At 51.3% G+C, this 21,852-nt stretch overlaps 1 protein-coding gene across 2 annotated transcripts in view; it reads right to left on the reverse strand.

Annotated features, from left to right (window-relative positions):
* The window catches only part of MTOR (mechanistic target of rapamycin kinase), a 141,188-nt gene extending 119,336 nt beyond the window's left edge, over positions 1–21,852 (reverse strand). For both annotated transcript variants that reach the window (XM_062190434.1, XM_062190433.1), the window contains exons 1-8: positions 21,769–21,852; positions 19,318–19,493; positions 18,344–18,452; positions 17,451–17,683; positions 16,588–16,788; positions 15,784–15,918; positions 3,403–3,678; positions 3,212–3,320 (exon numbers count right to left, since the gene is read on the reverse strand). In XM_062190434.1, the coding sequence (XP_062046418.1) occupies positions 3,212–3,320; positions 3,403–3,678; positions 15,784–15,918; positions 16,588–16,788; positions 17,451–17,683; positions 18,344–18,452; positions 19,318–19,479 (1,225 nt within the window). In that variant the 5' untranslated portion in view covers positions 19,480–19,493; positions 21,769–21,852. The remainder of the gene's footprint in view (positions 1–3,211; positions 3,321–3,402; positions 3,679–15,783; positions 15,919–16,587; positions 16,789–17,450; positions 17,684–18,343; positions 18,453–19,317; positions 19,494–21,768) is intronic.

Genomic DNA, 21,852 nt, shown 5'->3' on the forward strand with positions numbered 1-21,852 from the left:
GGCAGAGTGAGATATCTTCCATCTGTTGGTTCACTCCTCAAATGCCCACCAGAGCCAGGGCTGGGCCAGGCCAAAGCCAGGAGGCAGAAACTCCATCTGGGTGTCCCAAAGGGGTGGTAGGAACTTAAGTACTTGTGTCATCGTCCGCTGCCTCCAAGGGTGTGCACTAGGAGGAAACTGGATTGGAAGCAGAGGTGGACTCCGATAGGGCAGGTGTCCCAAGTGGCAGCTAAACCCGCTGGGCCACAACGCCTGCCCCTTTTAGGGTTGACATTCAGTACAGCAAGAGTCAGTCTGTAATTTGGAAACTCACATGTGTGTTCTCATGTACACTGACATAAGCCCACGTGCATGGATTGGCAATTCTTGGGTAATTTAAGAGTGCCGGTTCTCCCCTGAAAGCTGGATTTTCCTGCCTTCTATTTCTCTTCTTCCGTGAATGCTGACCCCAGGTCCGTGGCCCTGTGGTACATCTACGACCACACATCCATGAGAAAATCAGGGGTGCCGCGGGTGAACAAGACTCTCAACCGGCACATACACATGACCGCACACGCTAATGAGACGTATGTTCTCCACTCTCAACCGGCACACACACACGACCGCACACGCTAATGAGACGTATGTTCTCCACTCTCAACCGGCACACACACACGACCGCATACGCTGAGACGTATGTTCTCCACTCTCAACCGGCACATACACATGACCGCACACGCTAATGAGACGTATGTTCTCCACTCTCAACCGGCACACACACACGACCGCACACGCTAATGAGACGCATGTTCTCCACTCTCAACCGGCACACACACACGACCGCACACGCTAATGAGACGTATGTTCTCCACTCTCAACCGGCACACACACACGACCGCACACGCTAATGAGACGTATGTTCTCCACTCTCAACCGGCACACACACATGACCGCACACGCTAATGAGACGCATGTTCTCCACTCTCAACCGGCACACACACACGACCGCACACGCTAATGAGACGTATGTTCTCCACTCTCAACCGGCACATACACAGGACCGCACTACGCTAATGAGACGTATGTTCTCCACTCTCAACCGGCACACACACGACCGCACACGCTAATGAGACGTATGTTCTCCACTCTCAACCGGCACATACACAGGACCGCTCTACGCTAATGAGACGTATGTTCTCCACTCTCAACCGGCACACACACGACCGCACACGCTAATGAGACGTATGTTCTCCACTCTCAACCGGCACACACACGACCGCACACGCTAATGAGACGTATGTTCTCCACTCTCAACCGGCACACACACGACCGCACACGCTAATGAGACGTATGTTCTCCACTCTCAACCGGCACACACACGACCGCACACGCTAATGAGACGTATGTTCTCCACTCTCAACCGGCACACACACACGACCGCACACGTTAATGAGACGTATGTTCTCCACTCTCAACCGGCACACACACACGACCGCACACGCTAATGAGACGTATGTTCTCCACTCTCAACCGGCACACACACACGACCGCACACGCTAATGAGACGTATGTTCTCCATCAGCTCATGTGGTCAACTAGCAGGCGTGCTGGGGCCTGATCAGCCGCGGAGCAAAATGACACAATGGTCACAGCACAGCGAGGACGAGGAAAGCTGGGCCTCCCTCAGGGGGACAGCACTTCGGCAGGAAATTAACTTCCTCTTCCAGATGTGGCGCCTCAAGAGACGAGGAATCTGGCTTTGTAGAGATTCCAACCCCACCTCAGGGCAAGTTTTATATGCCTCACTCACACCACTGGGAAGTTCACAGTGACTTCCAAACGACCAGTTTCAAGCAAGTGAAACTTACGCAATAAGGTGCATACTTAGGAAGGCTGCCCACACAGACCTGCACCGACATATTTCAGTACACTATTGAATAAAACAACAAATCCACATCAAAAGAATAAACCTAGGGCCCTGCGTCTTTGTAGCCTGCTGCTAGGCGGCCTTTTGAACATCCTAGGGTAACTCTTTCTACAGCATGCAGGCTTTGATCAAATCTGGCCTACTTATTAGTTTCTTTTGAACCACAGACTTTCAACCCAATATCATTTAAAGCGCTACTGAACAAGGGCATGTGTGTTCATTAAGCAAGAGAGAAGCTGCTGACTGCCAGCCAGCAGGAAGAATGGAAGAGTGAAAACACACGGTGATTTCCATTCTGTCACTTCTCTCTGGTTCAGTGATTCTATGTGACCAATCATGTGCCTCTACGGCATGTCTAACACCTCACCAGCTCGACGGCAGCCGGGCTGGGTGATGCTACAAATGGCCACTGCTGAGGGCTGGGCTGGCCTTCCACTCATTCTCCCGGCTCGCACTGGGTCTCGAATGCATACGGAGCTCGGGTCGTGTGCACACAGGGAGGTACGAAGGGATGGTCAAGATGGCGTCTCACGCTCCGCAGGCAGGTTGAGAGTGGGACATTAGGATAAGAAGACAATTGCAGCATTACTATGATTTTTCGCTCGACCTACTTCCAAACGGATTTGTAGTAGCTTGAAGAAGCAACAACACTATAATAATGGTTTCCGTTTATTGAGGCTGCTTACTTAGGCTTTAATGCCTTCATCTTGGGAGGTACTGACTGCCATTCTAATTTTACAAGTCAGGAAGTAGAGGACCAGGAAGGTCCAATAACCTGTCCCAGATGTCACAGGTAAGGACTCAGACAGGATTCACCGCAGGTCTGATGCCAAGGGTTGCAAGGAACAGGAACAGGGCATCTGCATTTGCACGTGGAGCAAGCCAGGAAGGGCCTCCTACCTCATACTGCCGCCCTCCTAAGGACGGGGGCCTGGCAGCACCCAGTCCTTCCTGAGTGCAAAGGTGGCTAGGTGACCTCTGCAGAGGCACAGGCGGGATGGTCACCAAACCCCCACTCAGAGGCTGCTGCACAGGGTCAACACTGAAAAGGCTCTTTTAAGTCCACTGATGAGTGTGTTTGCTTCTGTACACGGCAACCTGCTTGGTGGCCAAGCACTGCCTACAATTATGATTGTTCCTGTCCCTACATACCACGGACTGAAACTGGACACGAGGCAAAGAAATCAGAGACGAGCCCCTGGGCTGGTGTTGCTTCAAATGAGAAACAGACTCAGCTCTGTGGAATCACCAGGTCCCTGTGTGTCACCCTCAGGTAGGTGGTGACGCCTTCCGCGTCTTCCTCACCTGTAAAGGCGGAAGGTCGGAATGCAGCCAGGCGGGGCAGCAGATTGAGGACTGTCATTTGGATCAGCGAGTTCTTGCTGTTCCTGCACTTCAGCACCCACTGGCACACCTGAGAGAGCAAGGGTGAACGGTTGGCGGAGGAAAATGAGGCAGGACCTGGGGAGAAGGCGACGGGGCAGCTCCCGACTTACCTGATCGAATTTTTCCTCCATCAAGTCTCGGCAACACCGGCTCTCGACCAGGGTGGACTTAGCTGGGCTGGGGGAGGCCCCGAATCCCATGAGGCCTTGGTGAGAGCTGTAGCCCAGCAGCCCCACCAAGGCGTTTGACTGCTGGGGCTGCACAGCCTGGAAACTGGTGAAGGGCGTGATGTGCCGAGGCTTTGTCCCAAAGCCCATGAGGTCTTTGCAGTACTTGTCGTGCACCAGCTGCTGCTGGGTGATTTCTTCCATCTCTTCTCTCAGCCGCTACAGACAGGAGAGAAGAAAAACCACCTTTAGCTATGAGCGGACTTTCCCCGGGCATTGTGGAGTCTACAGAGCAATGCCTTTGTCCAGTCCTGAAATGTAAAAATGTTTCCACAGTGCAGGAGTCTAACTCCTCCAGAGCAGAGGACCCACTTGCATCCCAATTTAGGCAGAAGAGCACCACCTACTGAACACCGAGGAGGGCGCAGGCTCAGGCTGCCTCAGGCTGTACCTCCAAGGACTCCCTGTGTGGCTCGGGAAGGCCAACCTGCACACGGAAGATTACAGCAGGGCAGTCTCCTTCCAGGGTCAGAGGCAGCCCCAGGCCAGCAACCTGGTAAGGATATTGGTCTCTTTCTAGCAGCCTAGGCAGTCACACAGGCGAGTAACTGTCGCAGATTTCTAGGCTTGCGCAGCAGGTACGGAATCAGCTGACAGGTCTCCCTTCCAGAGGGCTGCCCGAGCACTCACTCTCCAACACTGCGCATTAGGAAGGCCACAGGGGCCCGAGTGTGGCGTAGCGGGCAAAGCTGCTGCCTGCCAGGCCGACATCACAAATGGGCACTGGTTCAGGTCCAGGCTGCTCTCCTGCTGATCCAGCTCCCTGCGAATGGCCTGGGAAAGCAGTGGAAGATGGCCCAAGTGTTTGGGCTCCTGCCACCCACACGGGAGACCCAGAAGCAGCTCCAGCTCCAGCCTGTCTCAGCCCTGGCCACTGCAGCCATCTGGGGCATGAACCAGAGGATGGAGGATCTCTCTGTGTCTGTTGCTCTCCCTCTTAACTCTTTCTAATAAATAAATAAATCTTTAAAAAAAAAAAAAAGGCTCTAAAACAGTTTTTAAAATGTCTGTTCCTGACATACATATTTCACCTTTCAGAAAATCTCATCCGCTGTTCTTGTCCAGGTCACAGAGGACTCTCAGGCTGCTAAATCCACCGTATCTGCAGCGTTTGACCCAACTCCTCCTCCTCCTCCTGGGACTGAATCCCCTGCTTGGCTGAGCTTCACGGACTTTGGCCTCGCTGGGCACTCCACTCTCCCAACTGGTCTCCTGTGGCTCCTCTTCACCTCCCGACCTCGGACCTCAAACACACCAGTTCCCTCGGGGCCCTCACCTGGTCTTGTGACTTCAGTAACACCTGTATGCTGATGAATCCCAAATCTGCGTCTCTCACACACATCTCTGCTCAGGACAGCCCAACAGGCACCTCAAACTTAACTTCCAAACCACACTCCTGGTCAGCTCCTCCCGCCACAGTCAATGTACTGCAGCCCAGGGCTGCTCGGCCAACACCTTGACTTCTTCCCCTCCCACCCAGCTCCAATCTATCAGCAAATCCCAAATCCAGAACCCAGCCTCTTTGTGGACTCCATGGCCTGCCCACTGTGTGTGAGCTGCAAAGAGCTCCGTGTGAAGATGGCCACAGCTCCCTCCACACGGGATTTCCCAGCTTCAGCCTGGGCCCTCCAACAACCCATTCCCAACACAGAGGCTAAAGCAAGTCAAAAATATAATCTTTAATCCATGCTACTAATTCTCTTTCCCTTCCCACCCTCACTTTCTCCATAGCATTTATCACTATATAATTTATTTTTACTTACAGGTATCTTGCCTGTCCCCCTGTTAGATTACTCTAGCTCTTAAGAGGCACATATTAGGGGCTCAATTAATATTTGATGAACAAGTGAACATATCAAGAAAGTACACCGGGGGCCAGCCCTGTGGCATAGTGGGTAAAGCCACTGCCTGCAGTGCTGGCATCCCCTATGGGCGCCGGTTCGAGTCCTGGCTGCTCCACTTCCAATCCAACTCTCCGCTTTGGTCTGGGAAAGCAGAAGATGGCTCAACTCCTTGGGCCCCTGCACCCGTGTGGGAGACCCAGAAGAAGCTCCTGGCTTCAGATTGGCACAGCTCTGGCCATTGTGGCCAATTAGGGAGTGAACCAGTGGATGGAAGACCTCTCTCTTTCTCACTCTGCCTGTCCTTCTCTCTCTGTGTAACTCTTTCAAATAAGTAGATCTTAAAAAAAAAAAAAAAAAAAAAAAAATTACAGGCCGGCGCCATAGCTCCATAGGCTAATCCTCCGCCTGTGGTGCCGGCACACCGGGTTCTAGTCCTGGTCGGGGCACCGGATTCTGTCCCAGTTGCCCCTCTTCCAGGCCAGCTCTCTGCTATGGCCCGGGAGTGCAGTGGAGGATGGCCCAAGTCCTTGGGCCCTGCATCCCATGGGAGACCAGGAGAAGCATCTGGCTCCTGGCTTCAGATCATTACACCTTATATTCAAACAGTTCCTAATTCACAAAGCATGTTTATAAGAACTACTTCATTTAAACATGATAACAACCTTCCGTGGGAAGCGATATTGTTCTGTTTTATTGGGAAGAAACAAAGATCCCAGAGCTGCCTGAGCTACAGGGGAAAGTATTATTTATTTATTTGTTTGTTTATTTTTGAACATTTATTTATTTATTTGAAGGGCAGAGTTACAGAGAGGCAGAGGCAGTGAGAGAGAGAGAGAGGTCTTCTACCAGCTGGTTCACTCCCCAAATGGCTGCAATGGCTAGAGCTGGGTTGATCCAAAGCCAGGAGCCAGGAGCTTCTTCTGGGTCTCCCACATGGGTACAGGAGCCCAAGGACTCAGACCATCTTCTACTGCTTTCCCAGGCCACAGCAGAGAGCTGGATCGGAAGTGGAACAGCCGGGACTTGAACTGGCGCCCATCTGGGATGCTTGTGCTGCAGACCAGGTCTTTAATCCGCTGCATCACAGTGCTGGCCCCAAAAAGCACCATTTAAACATGGGTAGAGGGCCGATGCTGTGGTGTGGGTAAGCTAGGCCTCTGCCTGCAGCGCAAGCATCCTATATGGACACCAGTTCATGTCCTGGCTGCTCTCTGCTATGGCCGGGAAAGCAGTGGAAGATGGCCCGAGTCCTTGTCCCCCTGTACCCATGTAGGAGATCCAGAAGCAGCTCCTGCTCTTGGCCTTGGATCAGCCCAGATCCAGCCATTGTGGCCACTAGGGGAGTGAACCAGCAGATGAGTAGATGGAAGATTCTCTCTCTACATCTCAAATAAATAACCTAAAACAAAACAAAATAAAACATGGGCAGGGAGGAGAAGCAAACAGACCAGCATCCCTGAGCGGCTGGGCCCACAGAGGCCCAGAGAAGCAGGACAGCAGCATCATCCATGGACTTGGGAAGCTACCGAACAGGTTTTCCTCAGTGGCTCAGCCTGCCAAGACCCCGGGGAAGCAACCTGGAAACCCCACGCATCCCCCTGCAGCCCCAAAAAGCAGCTAAGCAGCCTGTTCTCAGGAGCTCAGTGCGCTGGGGTCCTGCGAAGTAGAGGCTCAGCCCTACCCAGCCACCCTCAGGAGGCAGACAGAGCTCCCTGACTAGGTGGGTCCCAAAGGCCCCAGGGAGAGATCAGTGCAGCCCTCTGGACACATTGTTGTGGCCTAGCCCCATGGAACCCTCAGACACTGAGCACACTACGCCACATCCACCTGGGTACACAGGGATAGCTCGGCACAGAATTGCAGAAGCTGGCGGGAACCCCACATCGACAACCAGGTGCGTGTGCAGAGCTGCCAGCAAATCTGCCCAGCCTGAGGGAACTGCGTCCTGCCCAGGCTGTTGAGACACAGAGATACCACCAGTGTATCAAAGCTAAAGAAGCTACCCCACAGTGCCGCCAGAAATAACGCCAGTAGGGCACTCAACTATAATCCCGGGACAAATCACCAGCAGGAAGCCCTATAAAAATGGCAAAAGCAACTGATCCACTAGATGCACAAAAGCCAATGTAGGGCCCTAGAAGCACAAAAGGAGTAACAGCATGCCGCCAAAGAAACAGACCCCAAAGAAATGAAACTGATGAACTGTCTGACAAAGAATTCAAAATAATGATTTTAAGAAAATGTAATGACATACAAGAGAAAACAGTGAGACAATTCAATGACATTAGAAGACAATTCATGAATGAGAAATTCAGCAGGGATGGCAGGTTAAACTACTGCCTACAGTGTTGGCGTCCCATATAGGCACCAGTTCAAGTCCCAGCTGCTCCACTTCAGCTCCAGCTCCCTGCTAATGTACCTGGGAAAGCAGAAGATGGCCCAAATCTCTGGGCCCCTGTACCCAAGTAGGAGGGTTGGTGAAGCTCCTGGCTTCAGCCTGGCCCAGCTCTGGACAATGTGGTCATAAGGGGAGTAAGCCAGTGGATGGAATGTCTGTCTGTCTGTCTCTCTCTCTGTAACCCAGCCTTTCAAATAAATAAAATAAATCTTAGAAAAAAAAAGAAAGGAGTCAGCAAAGCGAGATAATTTAAAAAGAGGCAATCTGAAATCTGTGAGGTGAAGAACTCAACATATGAAATTAAAAATACAGTTGAATACCTCAACAGAACTGAGCAGGTAGAAGAATTTTTAAGCTTGAAGACAGCTTTTTTAAAACAAAACAAAACAAAAAATATTTTTTGAAAATTCATTTGAGTGGCACAGACAGTAAACTCCTTCTTCCACTGGTTCACTCACCAAATGACAACCCTCAGCCAATACCAAAGCAGGAATTCAGAACTCGACCCTCATCTTCCATGGGGGTAAGTAGGACTCCAACCACCCGAGTCATAACACCGCCTCCCAGGGCCTGCATTAGCAGGTGGCTGGAGTCAGGGGCTACAGCCAGGAACTGAACTCAGGTCCTCTGATACGGGATGTGGGCACCTTCACCGCCAGGCCAAACACCCAGCCCAAGACAGCTTTCTGAAACAACAACGAAATGAAAACAAACGTTCAAAAGAACAAAGGAAGTCTTGGAGATTTACGGGACAAACATCTGCACGCACCCCTATCGTGTGTGCTCTACGAGGAGGGGAGGGAAAAGGCACAGAAAACTTAGTCAATGGAGTGACTGCAGAACACCTCCCAAATCTTGGGAAAGACATAACATCCAAGTCCAGGAGCCTGAAAGGACTCCTAATGGATTTGACCCAAAGAACTAAAACATCCTTTAAAAAAAAAAAGATTTATTTATTTATTTGAGAGGCAGAATTACAGGGAGGCAAAGGCAGAGAGAGAGAGAGAGAGAGAGAGAGAGAACTTCCATCTGCCGGTTAACTCCCCAGATGGCCGCAATGGGTCTCCCACATGGGTGCAGGGGCCCAGGGACTTGGTCCATCTTCTACTGCTTTCCCAGGCCATAGCAGAGAGCTGGATCAAAAGTGCAGCAGCCAGGACTTGAACCAGCACCCATATGGGATGCCGGCACTGCAGGCAGCGGCTTTACTTGCTATACCACAGCACCAGTCCCCTCTAAAACATCTTATAGTAAACTGTCAAAAACAAAGAAAAACAGCCAGAGAAGCCCAAAAACAGCCAGAGAAAAGCAACAAGGGAACTCCCATAAGATTGACAGCAGACTTCTTGGCTTAAACCTTACAGGCTGGGAGAAAATGGGAAAAAAATATTCACAGTCCTGAGAGAAAAAAAAAAGCTGGCCAAGAACACTATCCGCAGCAAAGTTGTCCTTAAGAAATGCAGAAGGGCCAGTGCTGTGGTGCAGCAGGTTAAACTGCTCCCTGCAGCCCTGCCATGCCATACAGGCGCTGGTTCAAGTCCCAGCTGCTCCACTTCTGAGACCTGGCTCCCTGCTAGTGCTCCTAGGAAAGCAGCAGAGGATGACGGCTCAAGTCCTTGGACCCCTGCACCCACGTGGGAGACTCAGATGAAGCTCCTGGCTCCAGGCTTCAGCCTGGCCCAGACCTGGCCAAAGCAGCCATTTGGGAAATAAAACGAATATCTCTCTGTCTCTGTCTCTCCCTCTCTCTGTAACTCTGCCTTTCAGATAAACAAACCTTTAAAAAAAGAAGTGGAGGGGGGTGGCATTGTGGTACAGCAGGTTAGATCACCAACTGTGACATTGGCATCCTATATGAGTGCTGGTTCAAGTCCAGCTGTTCCATTTCCAATCCAGCTCCCTGCCACTGCACCTGGGAAAACGGCAAAAATGGCCCAAATGCTGGGGTACCTGCTACCTACCTGAAAGACCCAAATGGAGTTTCAGGCTCCTGGCTTCAGCCTGGTCCAGCCAGAGTTGCTGTTTGGGGAGTGAACCAATAGATGGAAGATTTTTTTTTTTTAATATTTATTTATTTGAGGCAGTTTATTTATTTTTTATTATTTATTTGAGACAGACAATGAGAGGGAGAGACAGAGAGAGAGGTCTTCCGTCTGCTAGTTCACTCCCCAAATGGCTGCAATGGCTGGAGCTGCACCGATCTGAAGCCAAGAGTCAGGTGCTTCTTCCCAGTCTCCCATGTGAGTGCAGGGGCCCAAGCACCTGGGCCATCTTCTGCTGCTTTCCCAGGCCATAGCAGAGAGCTGGATTGGAAGAGGAGCAGCCAGGACTCAAACCAACACCCATATGGGATGCTGGCACTGCAGGCGGTGGCTTTACCTACTATGCCACAGCGCCAGCCCCTGGAGTTCCTTGATTCTAATAAATACTTTTAAATCTCAAAAAAAAGTAGGTGAAATAACAACTTTCTGTAGCAAGTAAACACTGAAAGAATTCATCACCACCAGACGAGCCCTACAAACACTGAAGGGAGTCCTATAGCAGAAGTGAAAGGGCTGGGGCCAGCACTGTGGTGTAGCAGGTTAAAGCACTGGCCTGTAGCGCCAGCATCCTCTATGGGCACAAGTTTAAGTTCTGGCTGTTCTATGTTCAATTCAGCTCCCTGCTAACGGCCTGGGAAAGCAGCAGAGGATTGCCCAAGTCCTTGGGCCCCTACATCCACATGGGAGATCCAGAAGCAGCTCCTGGCTCCTGGCTTTGGATCAGCTCAGCTCTGGCCATTGTGGCCATTTGGGTAGTGAACCAGTAGATGAAACACCTCTCTCTCCCTTTCTGTCTCTACCTCTCTCTATAACTCTGCCTTTCAACTAAATAGAAATCTTTAAAAAAATACTTATGGGGCAGGCGCTGTGGCACAGTGGGTTAACGCTCTGGCCTGAAACACCAGCATCCCATATGGGTGCCGCTTTGAGACCCAGCTGCTCCACTTCTGATCCAGCTCTCTGCTATGGCCTGGGAAAGCAGGAGAAGATGGCCTACGTCCTTGGGCCCCTGAACCCGCGTGGGAGACTTAGAAGAAGCTCCTGGCTTTGGATCGGCACAGATCTGGCCATTGTGGCCAATTGGGGAGTGAGCCATCAGATGGAAGAAGACCTCTCTCTGCCTCTCCTCTCTTTGTGTAACTCTTTCAAATAAATAAATAAATCTTTAAAAAAATACTTATAAAAAATAAAAATGAAGTAAAAGGGTGACCATCACGAAAACAAGTGAAAGTACAAATCTCAACAGTGGTACAGACACACAGTTCCTTAAATGTTTACCAGGATCCACCAGTGAAACTATTTAGGCCTTTAATGATCTCTGGGGAAGATTTTTAAAATGAATTTAATTTCTTAAATGCGTAAGAGGCAATTCAAAAATCTGAGCCCTTTTCCTGAATTTATGTTTTTAAGGACATATGTGCATTTCATAGAAGCTGGCAAAGTGGTTGGCATGAAATTGTTTAACATCTTTAAAAGAAAATTAAAAATAGAGCTCCCTGTGATGCAGCTCTGAAATAGTGACACAGCAATGCCACCACTGGTATAAGCTTTGCAGCACTCTTCATGATAGCCAAGACACAGAATCAACCTAAGTATTCATCAACAGAGGAATGGGAGCAGTGCTGTGGCGTAGCTGGTTAAGCGGCTGCCTGCAGCGCCAGCATCCCACATGGCGCCTGTTCAATTCTGGCTTCTCCCTGCTAATGCACCTGGGAAAGCAGCAGGAAATGGCCCAGGAGCTTGAGCCCCTGCACCCACATGGGAGACCTGGAGAAGCTCCTGGCTTCAGTCTAGGCCAGCTCTGGCAGCTGCGGCCATGGGGGGAGTGAACCACTAGATGGAAGATCTCCGTCTCTCTCTGCTTTTCAAATAAAATAAATAAATATTAAAAACACAAAAACAGATGAACAGATAAAGAAAATGCGGCATATTGGGGCATTTGGTGCAGGGCTTAAGTCGCTGTTTCCGAGGGATGCCCGCATCCCATATCTAAGTACCTGGTTTGGATACCAGCTACTCCACCTGCAATCCAGCTTCCTGCTAATGAAACCATGGGAGGCAGCAGATGGCTCACGTGCTTAGGTCCCTGCCACCCACACGCTGGACCTGGACTAAGTTCTAGGCTGCTGGCTTCATCCCAGCCCAGGGCCTAAGGGGATCTGGGGAATGGATTAGTGGACAGAAAATCTCTTTCCATTCATCTCTCTGCCTTGAAAAAAATAACAAATAAAGAAATCTTCCATGTTCATGGATTGGAAGAATTAATATCATCAAAATCTCCACACTATCCAAGCAATTTACAAATTCAATGCGATCCCAATCAAAATACTAACAACATTCTTCTCAGATCTAGAAGAAATGATGCTAAAATGCATACGGAAAAGCAAAAGACCCCAAATATCTAAAGCAATCTTGAATAACAAAAATAAATCAAGAGGCACAACAATATCAGATTTGAAGACGTACTACAGGGGGCCAGCGCTATGATACAGGGGGTTAAAGCCCCGCCCACAGTGCCAGCATCCCATATGGGCACCGACGAGGTACTCTTCACTGGCATGGGGTGATGTCTCAAGTCGCTGTTCCCTGGGTGGGGAGCTGAGTACATCCCTGTAGCAGCATTTGGTTGACCGCCTGGTTGCTGAAGGCCTTGGTTCGTTCCTTTATCAAATCCTAAACAGGCATTTTTCAAAGAAGGAAATTCAAACGGCCAACAGACACATGAAAAAATGCTCAGGATCACTAGCCATCAGGAAAATGTAAATAAAAACCGCAATGAAGTTTTATCTGACCCCAGTTACAACGGCTCTCATCAGAAATCAACAAACAATAAATGCTGGCAAGGATGTGGGCAAAAAGGTACCCTAATACACAGTTGGTGGGAATGTAAATTGGTGTAGCATTGTGGAAGACAGTATGGAGATTCCTCAGAAACCTGAAAATAGATCTATCATATGACCCAGCCATCCCACTCCTGGGAATTTGTCCAAATGAAATGACAGCAGCATATGAAACAGTGATCTGTACTCCCACGTTTACTGTAGCTCAATTCACAACAGCTAAGATATGGAATCAACCCAGATGTCCATCAGTCGATGACTGGATAAAGAAAATGTGGGGCCAGTGCTGTGGTATGAGTTAGCTAAGGTTCCATCTGTGACGCTGGCATCTGGTATGAGCGCCAGTTCAAGTCCCAGCTGTTCCACTTACAATCAAGCTCCCTGTTAATGGCCTGGGAAAGCAGTGGAAGATGGCCCAAGTGCTTGGGTCCCTGTACCCATGTTGGGAGACCTGGAAGAAGTTCCTGGCTTTGGATCAGCCCAAATTTGGCCACTGCAACCAATTCGGAAGTGAACCAGCAGATGGAAGATCCCTCTCTCTGTCTGTAACACTTCCTCTCAAATAAATAAATAAATCTTAAAAAAAATATGGTATATATACACTATGGAATACTACTCAGCCATAACAAAGAATGAAATCCTGTCTTCTGCAACAAAATAGATACAACTGGAAACCATATACTTAGTGAAATAAGCCAGTCACAAAAAGACGAATATCATGTTTTCCCTGATCTAAGGTTAACTTAGAGAGTACAAAAAAATGTAATGTGTATGAGTGAAACTGACATTTTGAGATTTGATTGTTTATAGCTCTTGTCTCTTGTTGAGGAGCAGTGTTTTGTTTTTGTATTTCTTCTTGCTATTTGTTGAATTATTTACTTAATGGAAGATTAAGCTTACGATAAAGTAAGCTGAAAGAATGTCATTGTTAAAATTTAAAGAAAGAGGGCCGGCGCCATGGCTCAATAGGCTAATCCTCTGCCTGCGGCGCCGGCACACCAGGTTCTAGTCCCAGTCGGGGCGCCAGATTCTGTCCCGGTTGCCCCTCTTCCAGGCCAGCTCTCTGCTATGGCCCGCGAGTGCAGTGGAGGATGGCCCATGTGCTTGGGCCCTGCACCCCATGGGAGACCAGGAGAAGCACCTGGCTCCTGGCTTCAGATCAGCGTGATGCGCCAGCCGCAGTGCGCCGGCCGCAGCACCCATTGGAGGGTGAACCAATGGCAAAGGAAGACCTTTCTCTCTGTCTCTCTCTCTCTCACTGTCCACTCTGCTTGTCCAAAAAAAAAAAAAAAAAAAAAAAAATTTAAAGAAAGAGGGGCTGGCACCTTGGCGTAGTGGGTAAAGCTACCACCTACAATGCTGGCATCCCATACAGGCGCTGGTTCAGGTCCTGGCTGTTCCACTTCCAATCCAGCTCTCTGCTGTGGCTTGTGAAAGCAGAAGATGGCCCAAGTGTTTGGGCCCCCAAACCCATGTAGGAGACCTGGAAGAAGCTCCTGGCTCCTGGCTTCGGATTGCCTCAGATCTGGCCATTGTGGCCATTTGGGGAGTGAATCAGCTGATGGAATACTTCCCTCTCTCTCTCTGCCTCTACCTCTCTGTAACTCTGCCTTTCAAATAAATAAATAAATCTAAAAAAAAAAAACTAAAAGAAAATAAGAAAGGAAGGCGGAGGGAGGGTGGGCGGGATGGGAAGTGTCACTACGCTCCTAAATCTATATATTTGAAATAGATGAAATTTATTCACCTTATATAAATCAAAAAATTATTAAAAAAAGAAAAATATGGTATATGTATATAATGAAATACAATTTAGTCATAAATGAAATCCTGTCACTTGCAACAATACAGATGAACACATAAGACATTACTTTAGGTGAAACAAGCCAGACACAAATACTGTATGATCCTCACTCACATGGGAACTCTTAAAAAAAAGTCCATCTCATAGAAGTTGTGACTAGAACAGTTGTTACTAGACGGCGGAGGGGTTAGGAGAGTGGGAAAAACTGAGAGGTGAGCTAATGAGTACAAGTTACAGTTAAGTGGAACAAATTCTGTATTGCACAGAAAGGCGACTATAGTTAACAATAATGTTTCTTATATTTCTTTTTTTTTTTTTTTCTTTTTGACAGACAGAGTGGATAGTGAGAGAGAGAGACAGAGAGAAAGGTCTTCCTTTTTTGCCGTTGGTTCACCCTCCAATGGGTGCCGCGGCCGGCACATCTCGCTGATCCGAAGCCAGGAGCCAGGTGCTTCTCCTGGTCTCCCATGCGGGTGCAGGGCCCAAGCACTTGGGCCATCCTCCACTGCCTTCCCGGGCCATAGCAGAGAGCTGGCCTGGAAGAGGGGCAACCGGGACAGAATCCGGCGCCCCAACGGGACTAGAACCTGGTGTGCCGGCGCTGCAACGCGGAGGATTAGCCTGTTAAGCCACGGCGCCGGGAACTTCTTATATTTCAAAACAGCTAGCAGAGAATTTTTTATGTTCTCACCACAAAGAAATGATAAATGCTAATCACTCTAATTTGATCATTACATAAAATATACATGTATCAAAATATCACATTGTGTCCTGTAAATATATACACACACACATACACACACACACACACATATATATATATATAAAATTGTGTGTCTATCAAAAAACAATTCTGGCAGGGCCCTCTCTGATGGCTACTGCTTACAGAACACCAGCCACATATCAGGTGCTGCTCTGGGCACTCTGCATATTTAGAAACCTCACGAGGGCTGAAGGAGGCTGGGAGGATCTCATCGAAGTGAACTAAATGAGCTGAAGCCATAATCTGCCCGAGTTCCACGGTCCACAGAGCAGAAGGGTTCCGAACCTGGTACCAAACCATCCTTGTGTCTACTAAAGGAAGTCCAGGGGTGACGTTCCATTTCCCACAGGAAAGATCACAGCTGGAGCCCGACCTCCCAAATCTGGCCTGAGCCCAGCCACTCCACTCAACCCCACCCCTCACCTCTACCCTCTTTCCTGTTTTATTTCCTTCCTAGGACTCGTTGCTATCTGAAACTGTCCTGTCTACCTGCTTGTCACCTGCTTCCTCCTTAAAGTGCCAGCTCCACACGGACGAGGGTCTTGCTCTGCCCGCCCGGCCACAGCATCTCACCTCCCCCTCCATGCTGCTGATCCGAACCAGCTCATTGAGGATCAGCAAGGCTCCGTGGATCCGGTCATCCCGATTCATCCCCTTCTCCTTGGCCAAGGTCTCATCAAATCCTTTCTCTGCCTCTTCAAATGTGTGCTGCGGAGACAGAATCCTGTGCTCACCCAGTGTCCAAAGCTGGAGAGAACCCAGGCCCAGCCCAGCTCTCTGGGGTTCTGGGGTGTTCCCACACGTGCTCGGTGCCGTGGACCAGCATGATACTGACGACTGGTCATGCGCTTGTTTACTTTAGCTTCAGCTCCTCCGCTCTCACAACATGCCAGAGACAGGTATGTTATCATCTGTGTTTAGAAGGCCACAACAAAAACAAGCCCCGCCCCCAGGCTCACAGACCCTGAGTGAGGCGCGCAATGTCACACGTACATTGGAAGCCCAGCCTCCTGCGCTCCGTGCAGGGCACCTGCGGTACTAGCAGGCTCACAGCCCCTCGGCAGCAGCAGACGGCACAGATCAGAAGGCACCGCCCTTTCTAAACTCCTACCAGCCATCTCCCGGCGAGTCTGCAAGCAAGCCTTTTTCACACCTCAGAACAGACGTCTTGGGGTGCGGAAGGCACTGCGTCATGGCCTGATCCGCATGTTTTCATTCTTAGTGACACACGAGATGATGTTGGACCTCTGCTCTCACGAGATGCAGCAGAGGAACCACCGATTCCTACTGAGGGTCATGAAGCTGCCTGGTGGTGTGTAAGTGCGCTGCAGGCTCCACCCGAAAGGCTGCCCGCCAGGGACCCAGCCCTCTCCTCACCCGGTACCACTGCGGCTTCTGCATCTCCTTCGGCTCTCGCTGAGTGGTGAGGATGAGACAGGCACGGAGGGCGGCCACAGCTCCCTCACGGATGGCCTGTTTGGGGTCCCACACGGCCACAAAAATGTTGTCGAAGAAGGGCTGCACTTGCTGGAAGAAGAAGGTGGGGACGCTGATGGCCAGCTCACGGAGAACCAGGACCTGGGAGAAAGGGGGGGGGGGGGGGTCGGCTGAGAACTGCCATTCACACCAGAGTTCTGCTCTCCTGGGACCACACTTGCTTGGACAAGGGAAGTCAGAACCACTCTTCCAGCCAGGGAATTCTGGGGGCAGAACAAGGAGAACGAATGGACCAGACTCCTCCATGTTCGTTATCGTAGGCTGTGACAAAGACAGAAGCCTCGGGAAGGCACACACTAGGCTCTCGTACCACTGCACCGACAGCCCGGCAGAGTGTACTCGTAGCAGTCACTGTGTAAGTACACTTGTTTAAGGTTTAATCTTATGATTTTCATTTGACAAGAAGAAACTGAGGGTCAGAGGTTGCCCCAGATCACAGAGTTAGGAGGTGACAAAGCCAAGACTTGAGCCAGGTCCCCATGTGTGTCCCTCTCCCGGTCCCAGGCTCCTTCCCTGTAGCATGGTTCCCTCGAGAGGGAGCTGACTAGAAGGCATCTGAGTGAGGCCTCTGATCCCCACTGCCCACTCCTAGATCCTCTCTCCTGTGCACAGTCACTACCCCATCTAACAGCGTTGAATCCTAGCCCACCAAAACAGCCTCTTCTGGGGATGAACCCTGGAAGGAAGCAAGGGACCCTAAAATAACGCCACGGCGCCCACGCCCAGTTCCCGCGGGCACTCACGGCAGCGTGTCTCCGGCCCTCGTTGCGGTCAGCACCCAGCCATTCCAGGGCTCGCTTCACCTCGAACTCCACGTACTCGGCAGTGAAAGTGTCCCCGGCCATGGCAAGGCGGCCAATGGCCTTGGATGCCATCTCCATGACAACCGGGTCATTAGAGGGGAGGAGATTCCGAAGATAGTTGGCAAACCTGCCGATCCGGGTGGCATTCCCACCTTCCACGCCGATGAGGCTGGCTGGAAGAGAAGGTGGCAGAAGGTGACAAGGCAGAGCGCGCCGGCCAGGACGCCAGGCAGCCGTACTAAAGGCTGGCGAGCAACACCGCACTCTGCTCTGAGCACACGGCTATGTCGTAGGGACGCAGGCAGTTTTCATTTTCCTAAAGATTTGATATTCGTGTCACAACGACTTGCACCAAGTAAAACAGTGCTATTTTAGTATATATACTTTGTCTCCCCAAGGAATTAGGGGAAAAACCCTCACCCGCGGGACTGCATAATTCACAGGACTGGACCAGTTCTTGGGAGCTGAAGGACGACCTGTCTTTCATGAACTGCACCACAATTTCACTTCTCCATTCATGAGCCCTGCTAGGCCAAACCCTGCCCCACGGAGAAAGCAGCGCCTGCGCAGGCAACACGGGGTAGCAGAAACCTGGCTCCCAGTCCCAGCTCTGACAAACTGGCCCAAGAGCTGCTTAACGGTTCTGAGGCTCGGCTTCCACTTCTACTTCCTAGGTCTACATCCTGGACTGCTCCTAGAATTAGGACCTCTGTAAGGGCACTGAAAGCCGTGAACTGAACGTCTCGTGGCAGACGTGGGCACGGTGGACACAAAGGTGCCCAGCCCTGTATTCCTGCTTGCTTGCCGTTACTAGCATCAGTCTCAGTCCTTACCTATGGCCAAGATGCCCCCCTTCCTCTCATTGGCATCGGAGCTGGAAACCAGTTCAAATATGTGATGGTTCAGCTGATCGTAGAATCGAGTCGACTCTTCCTGACCCATCTGCAAGGAAGATGCGCCCAGGATTTCTAAGGTGTCTTGCCCGAGGGCTAGGGAGGGGGAGTTGGGTGGGACGGGTGGTGCCAGAGAGGATTAGGGCGAGAGAGGCAGCAGGTATGGTTCAAACCAAGGAAGACAAGCGTCTGCCCATTTGTAGTTTTCAATCACAGAGCTACTGACCTTGCAATTCACCTCTTTATGAAACTACTTACTGAGTACCTACTGGATCAGGATACAGGATGAACCAGATGCTGTCTCTGACCTTAAGTCTGGTCTCCATCAATGCTCCAAACCCACCCCAACCCACTTTTATCACGCAGAAATAACTGATAGGCTGAACTTGTGTGGATCCCTGATCGTGCCCGCAGACACGAGAAAGGCCAAGGACGTGTGCAACCCTGGAGAGGACCCTGTTCTAGGGCTGGGAGGAGTGGGGGCTTTTCTAAAACAGAATCCACATTTCAAGCTTCACTTAGCTGTCCAAGGGAGTCTAAGCCAGGGATGCCGGGGTGGGCACCTGGCACAGGGACACCCACATCCCACATCCAAGTGACGGTTCCAGTCCATGACTGCTTTGGAGCCAGCCTCCCGCTAACGTGCACCCTCGGAGGCAGCAGGTGGTGGTTCACGTACGTGGGTCCCCGCCACCCACGTGGGAGACCTGGACAGAGCTCTGGGCTCCTGGCTTTTTTGGCCTGGCCCAGCCCTGGCTGTCGCAGGCTTATGGGCAGCAAATCGGAGGACAGATTTATCTCTTCACTTTTCAACATAAAATGAAAAATGGCTAAGTAAAAGATAAAATACACCAGTGATGGCACGTCTAGCCCAACACCCCACGATGACGGGTCCCAGACCCCTGAAGGCTGACCTCGCGGAGCTCCATGGTGACATAGTGCTGGAGCTCCTTGGCAGCCTTGGCCCTGGTCTCCTCATTCCGGCTCTTCAGGCCACTGGCAAACTGCTGCAGGACGCTCACGTTGCTTGAGGTGGTGGCGGCGGCGGCGGCAGCGGTGGGCCCGGTCCCCAGCATCTTGCCCTGAGGTTCTTTGGAGAGAAGTCCCTTTTATATTCCAGAGAGCAAACCATGGCAGTAATTTAGGGCCCCAGTTATTCAACAGGGATCTCCACCCAGCCCCTATCAGCTAGTGGACCCTAAAAAGTGGGGAGATCACACTGAGGGACATTCACAAAGCCTTGATTCGGGGCTACCGGTGGTGGCATCATGGGTAAAGCTGCCGCATGCAACTCCCACATCCTGTATGTGTGCCAGTTGGTGTCCCGGCTGCTCCACTTCCTATCCAGCTCCCTGCCAGTGGCCTGGGAAAAGCTGCAGAAGACGGCCCAAGTGCTTGGACCCTGCACCCACATGGGGGACCTGGAAGAAGCTCCTGGCTCCTGGCTTTGGATCAGCTCAGCTCTGGCCATAGCAGCCATCTGGGGAGTGAACCAGTGGATGGAAGACCTTTCTGTCTCTCTGTGGCTGCTTTCAAATGAATAAATAAATCTAACAAACAAACAAACAAACAAGTAAACACTGGGTTAAGCCACTGCCTGCGATGCCTGCATCCCATATGGGAGCACCAGTTCGAGTCACCGCTGCTCCACTTCCCATTCAGCTCCCCACTAATGAGCCTGGGAGAGCAGCAGCAGATGGCTTGCCACACAGGAGACCCAGATGAAGTCCCCGGCTCCTGGCTTCAGCTTGGCCCAGCCCAGGCTGCTGTGGCCATTTGGGGAGTGAACCAGTGGATGGAAGGTCTCTCTCTCTCTCTCTAACTCTGCCTTTCAAATAAATAAAATCTTTTTTCTAAAAAGAGAAAACTGGAATTAAAAGATAAGTTTACTTAAAAAAAAAGGTGAAATTAAAATATTTTCCTTCATCCAATATCCCCCAATATTATTTTAAAATGTCATCAACGTGAAGAATTATTGGCACATTTTCCATTCTTTTTTTGTGTTAAGTCTCCAAACTCCAGTGAACATTCACGCCCAGGCAGTCTCGGTGTGCACGGGTCACAGTTCAAGGGCTCTCCAGGCATAAGCGGCTGGTCACTTCAGTGGACAGTGCGCTACAGGACACTACCGTGGGCAGCCACACCTGCGGGTTCAACCAACTGTGGACTGAAAACCTTCCCACACAAGTTGAGCCTGTACTGAACACATACAAACCTTCACCTTGACACAAGGCACGTTCCGGGCATGACTTAACGCACACGCACACGGACACAGGCACACGCAAGACCACATCCTTTTACAGGGGCACCTGGAGTATCCTCACACACGGGGCGTGTCCTAGACCGATCCCCGGGGAACACCAAGGGGCGCCTGTATAAGAGACCAGTTAGTCCCGACCACCGGTCACTCACTCACTCACTCCTCAATTGCACGACTCCTTCTCTCTGACAATCCAGGGGGGACAGGGAGTAAAGTGGCCAGGACAGGGCTGAGCCCCCACAGCTGTGATGGAAGTAACATACCCCTAAGGTGTCCAGATCACTCTAGAAAAACAACTTCTCAAAATTCTCATTTTGGGAACCAATTTGTGACATGCGGAGGAAGAAACATGGCAATAATTGGCTTTGGAAAGTCTTCAGACACTCCAGTGCCAGAGGACGGCAAAAGTTAGGGTCCTCAGGGGCCAGGGGAGCCAAGGATCCCTAAGAAAGCTACCGTACTTGGTGTTAGGGGCAGGGAGAAGGCGGGGCCCAGGCACTGCCATGCGCTGGAATAGCGAGACCCCGCGCCACCTGCTCCAGGCTAAACTCGGCCTCACTCCTGCAGGCCTGACGCCCCCAGCGTCCTGGGGAGGCTTCAGGAAGTCAAAGTTGCAACCAGGACGGCTGCACCCAGGGATGGAGGCGGGGGAGAGGCAGAGGGGACGCATCCCAGGCAGGGGACTCGGCTGCCGGGAGCGAGTCTCTCATGGGCCTCTAGGGTGGAGCGCAAGGCTGACACTGAGGTCGGGGCGCCCCGGAGCAGGGCTCCCCAATTCCTGGGTGGCTACGAGGGGGGCTGGGACGGGCAAAGGAGACCCTAAGGCGCCACGCCGGTACCGGAGCGGATGGGCCGGCCGGCGAGGAGCTGGGCCCCCGGCGGGCCCAAAGACCGGAGGGCCTCCTGGGGGTCCTCGGAGGTGGGCGTTGCCTCGTGGCGTGGGGTGGGGTCAAGGGCTGGGGCGGTGTCCAGGTCGTGGCCCGGCACTGAGTGGACCCCACGTCCCGGCCGGGCGGCTTTCCCGGGCACCTCCCTCGGACCAGGCTGGCCGTAGCTCTGGACATTCTGCCGCCTTACAGAGGTCGGTGCCAGGCCACAGACTCACCGCGCGGCTTCGGCCAAGGCCTCAGCTGTGGCCGCCAGCACCGGTACCGCCGCTTCAGGCCCCCAGTCCCACCGCCCGCCTTCC

Source organism: Lepus europaeus, chromosome 5, assembly GCF_033115175.1.
Source record: "Lepus europaeus isolate LE1 chromosome 5, mLepTim1.pri, whole genome shotgun sequence".
NCBI lineage: Eukaryota > Metazoa > Chordata > Mammalia > Lagomorpha > Leporidae > Lepus > Lepus europaeus.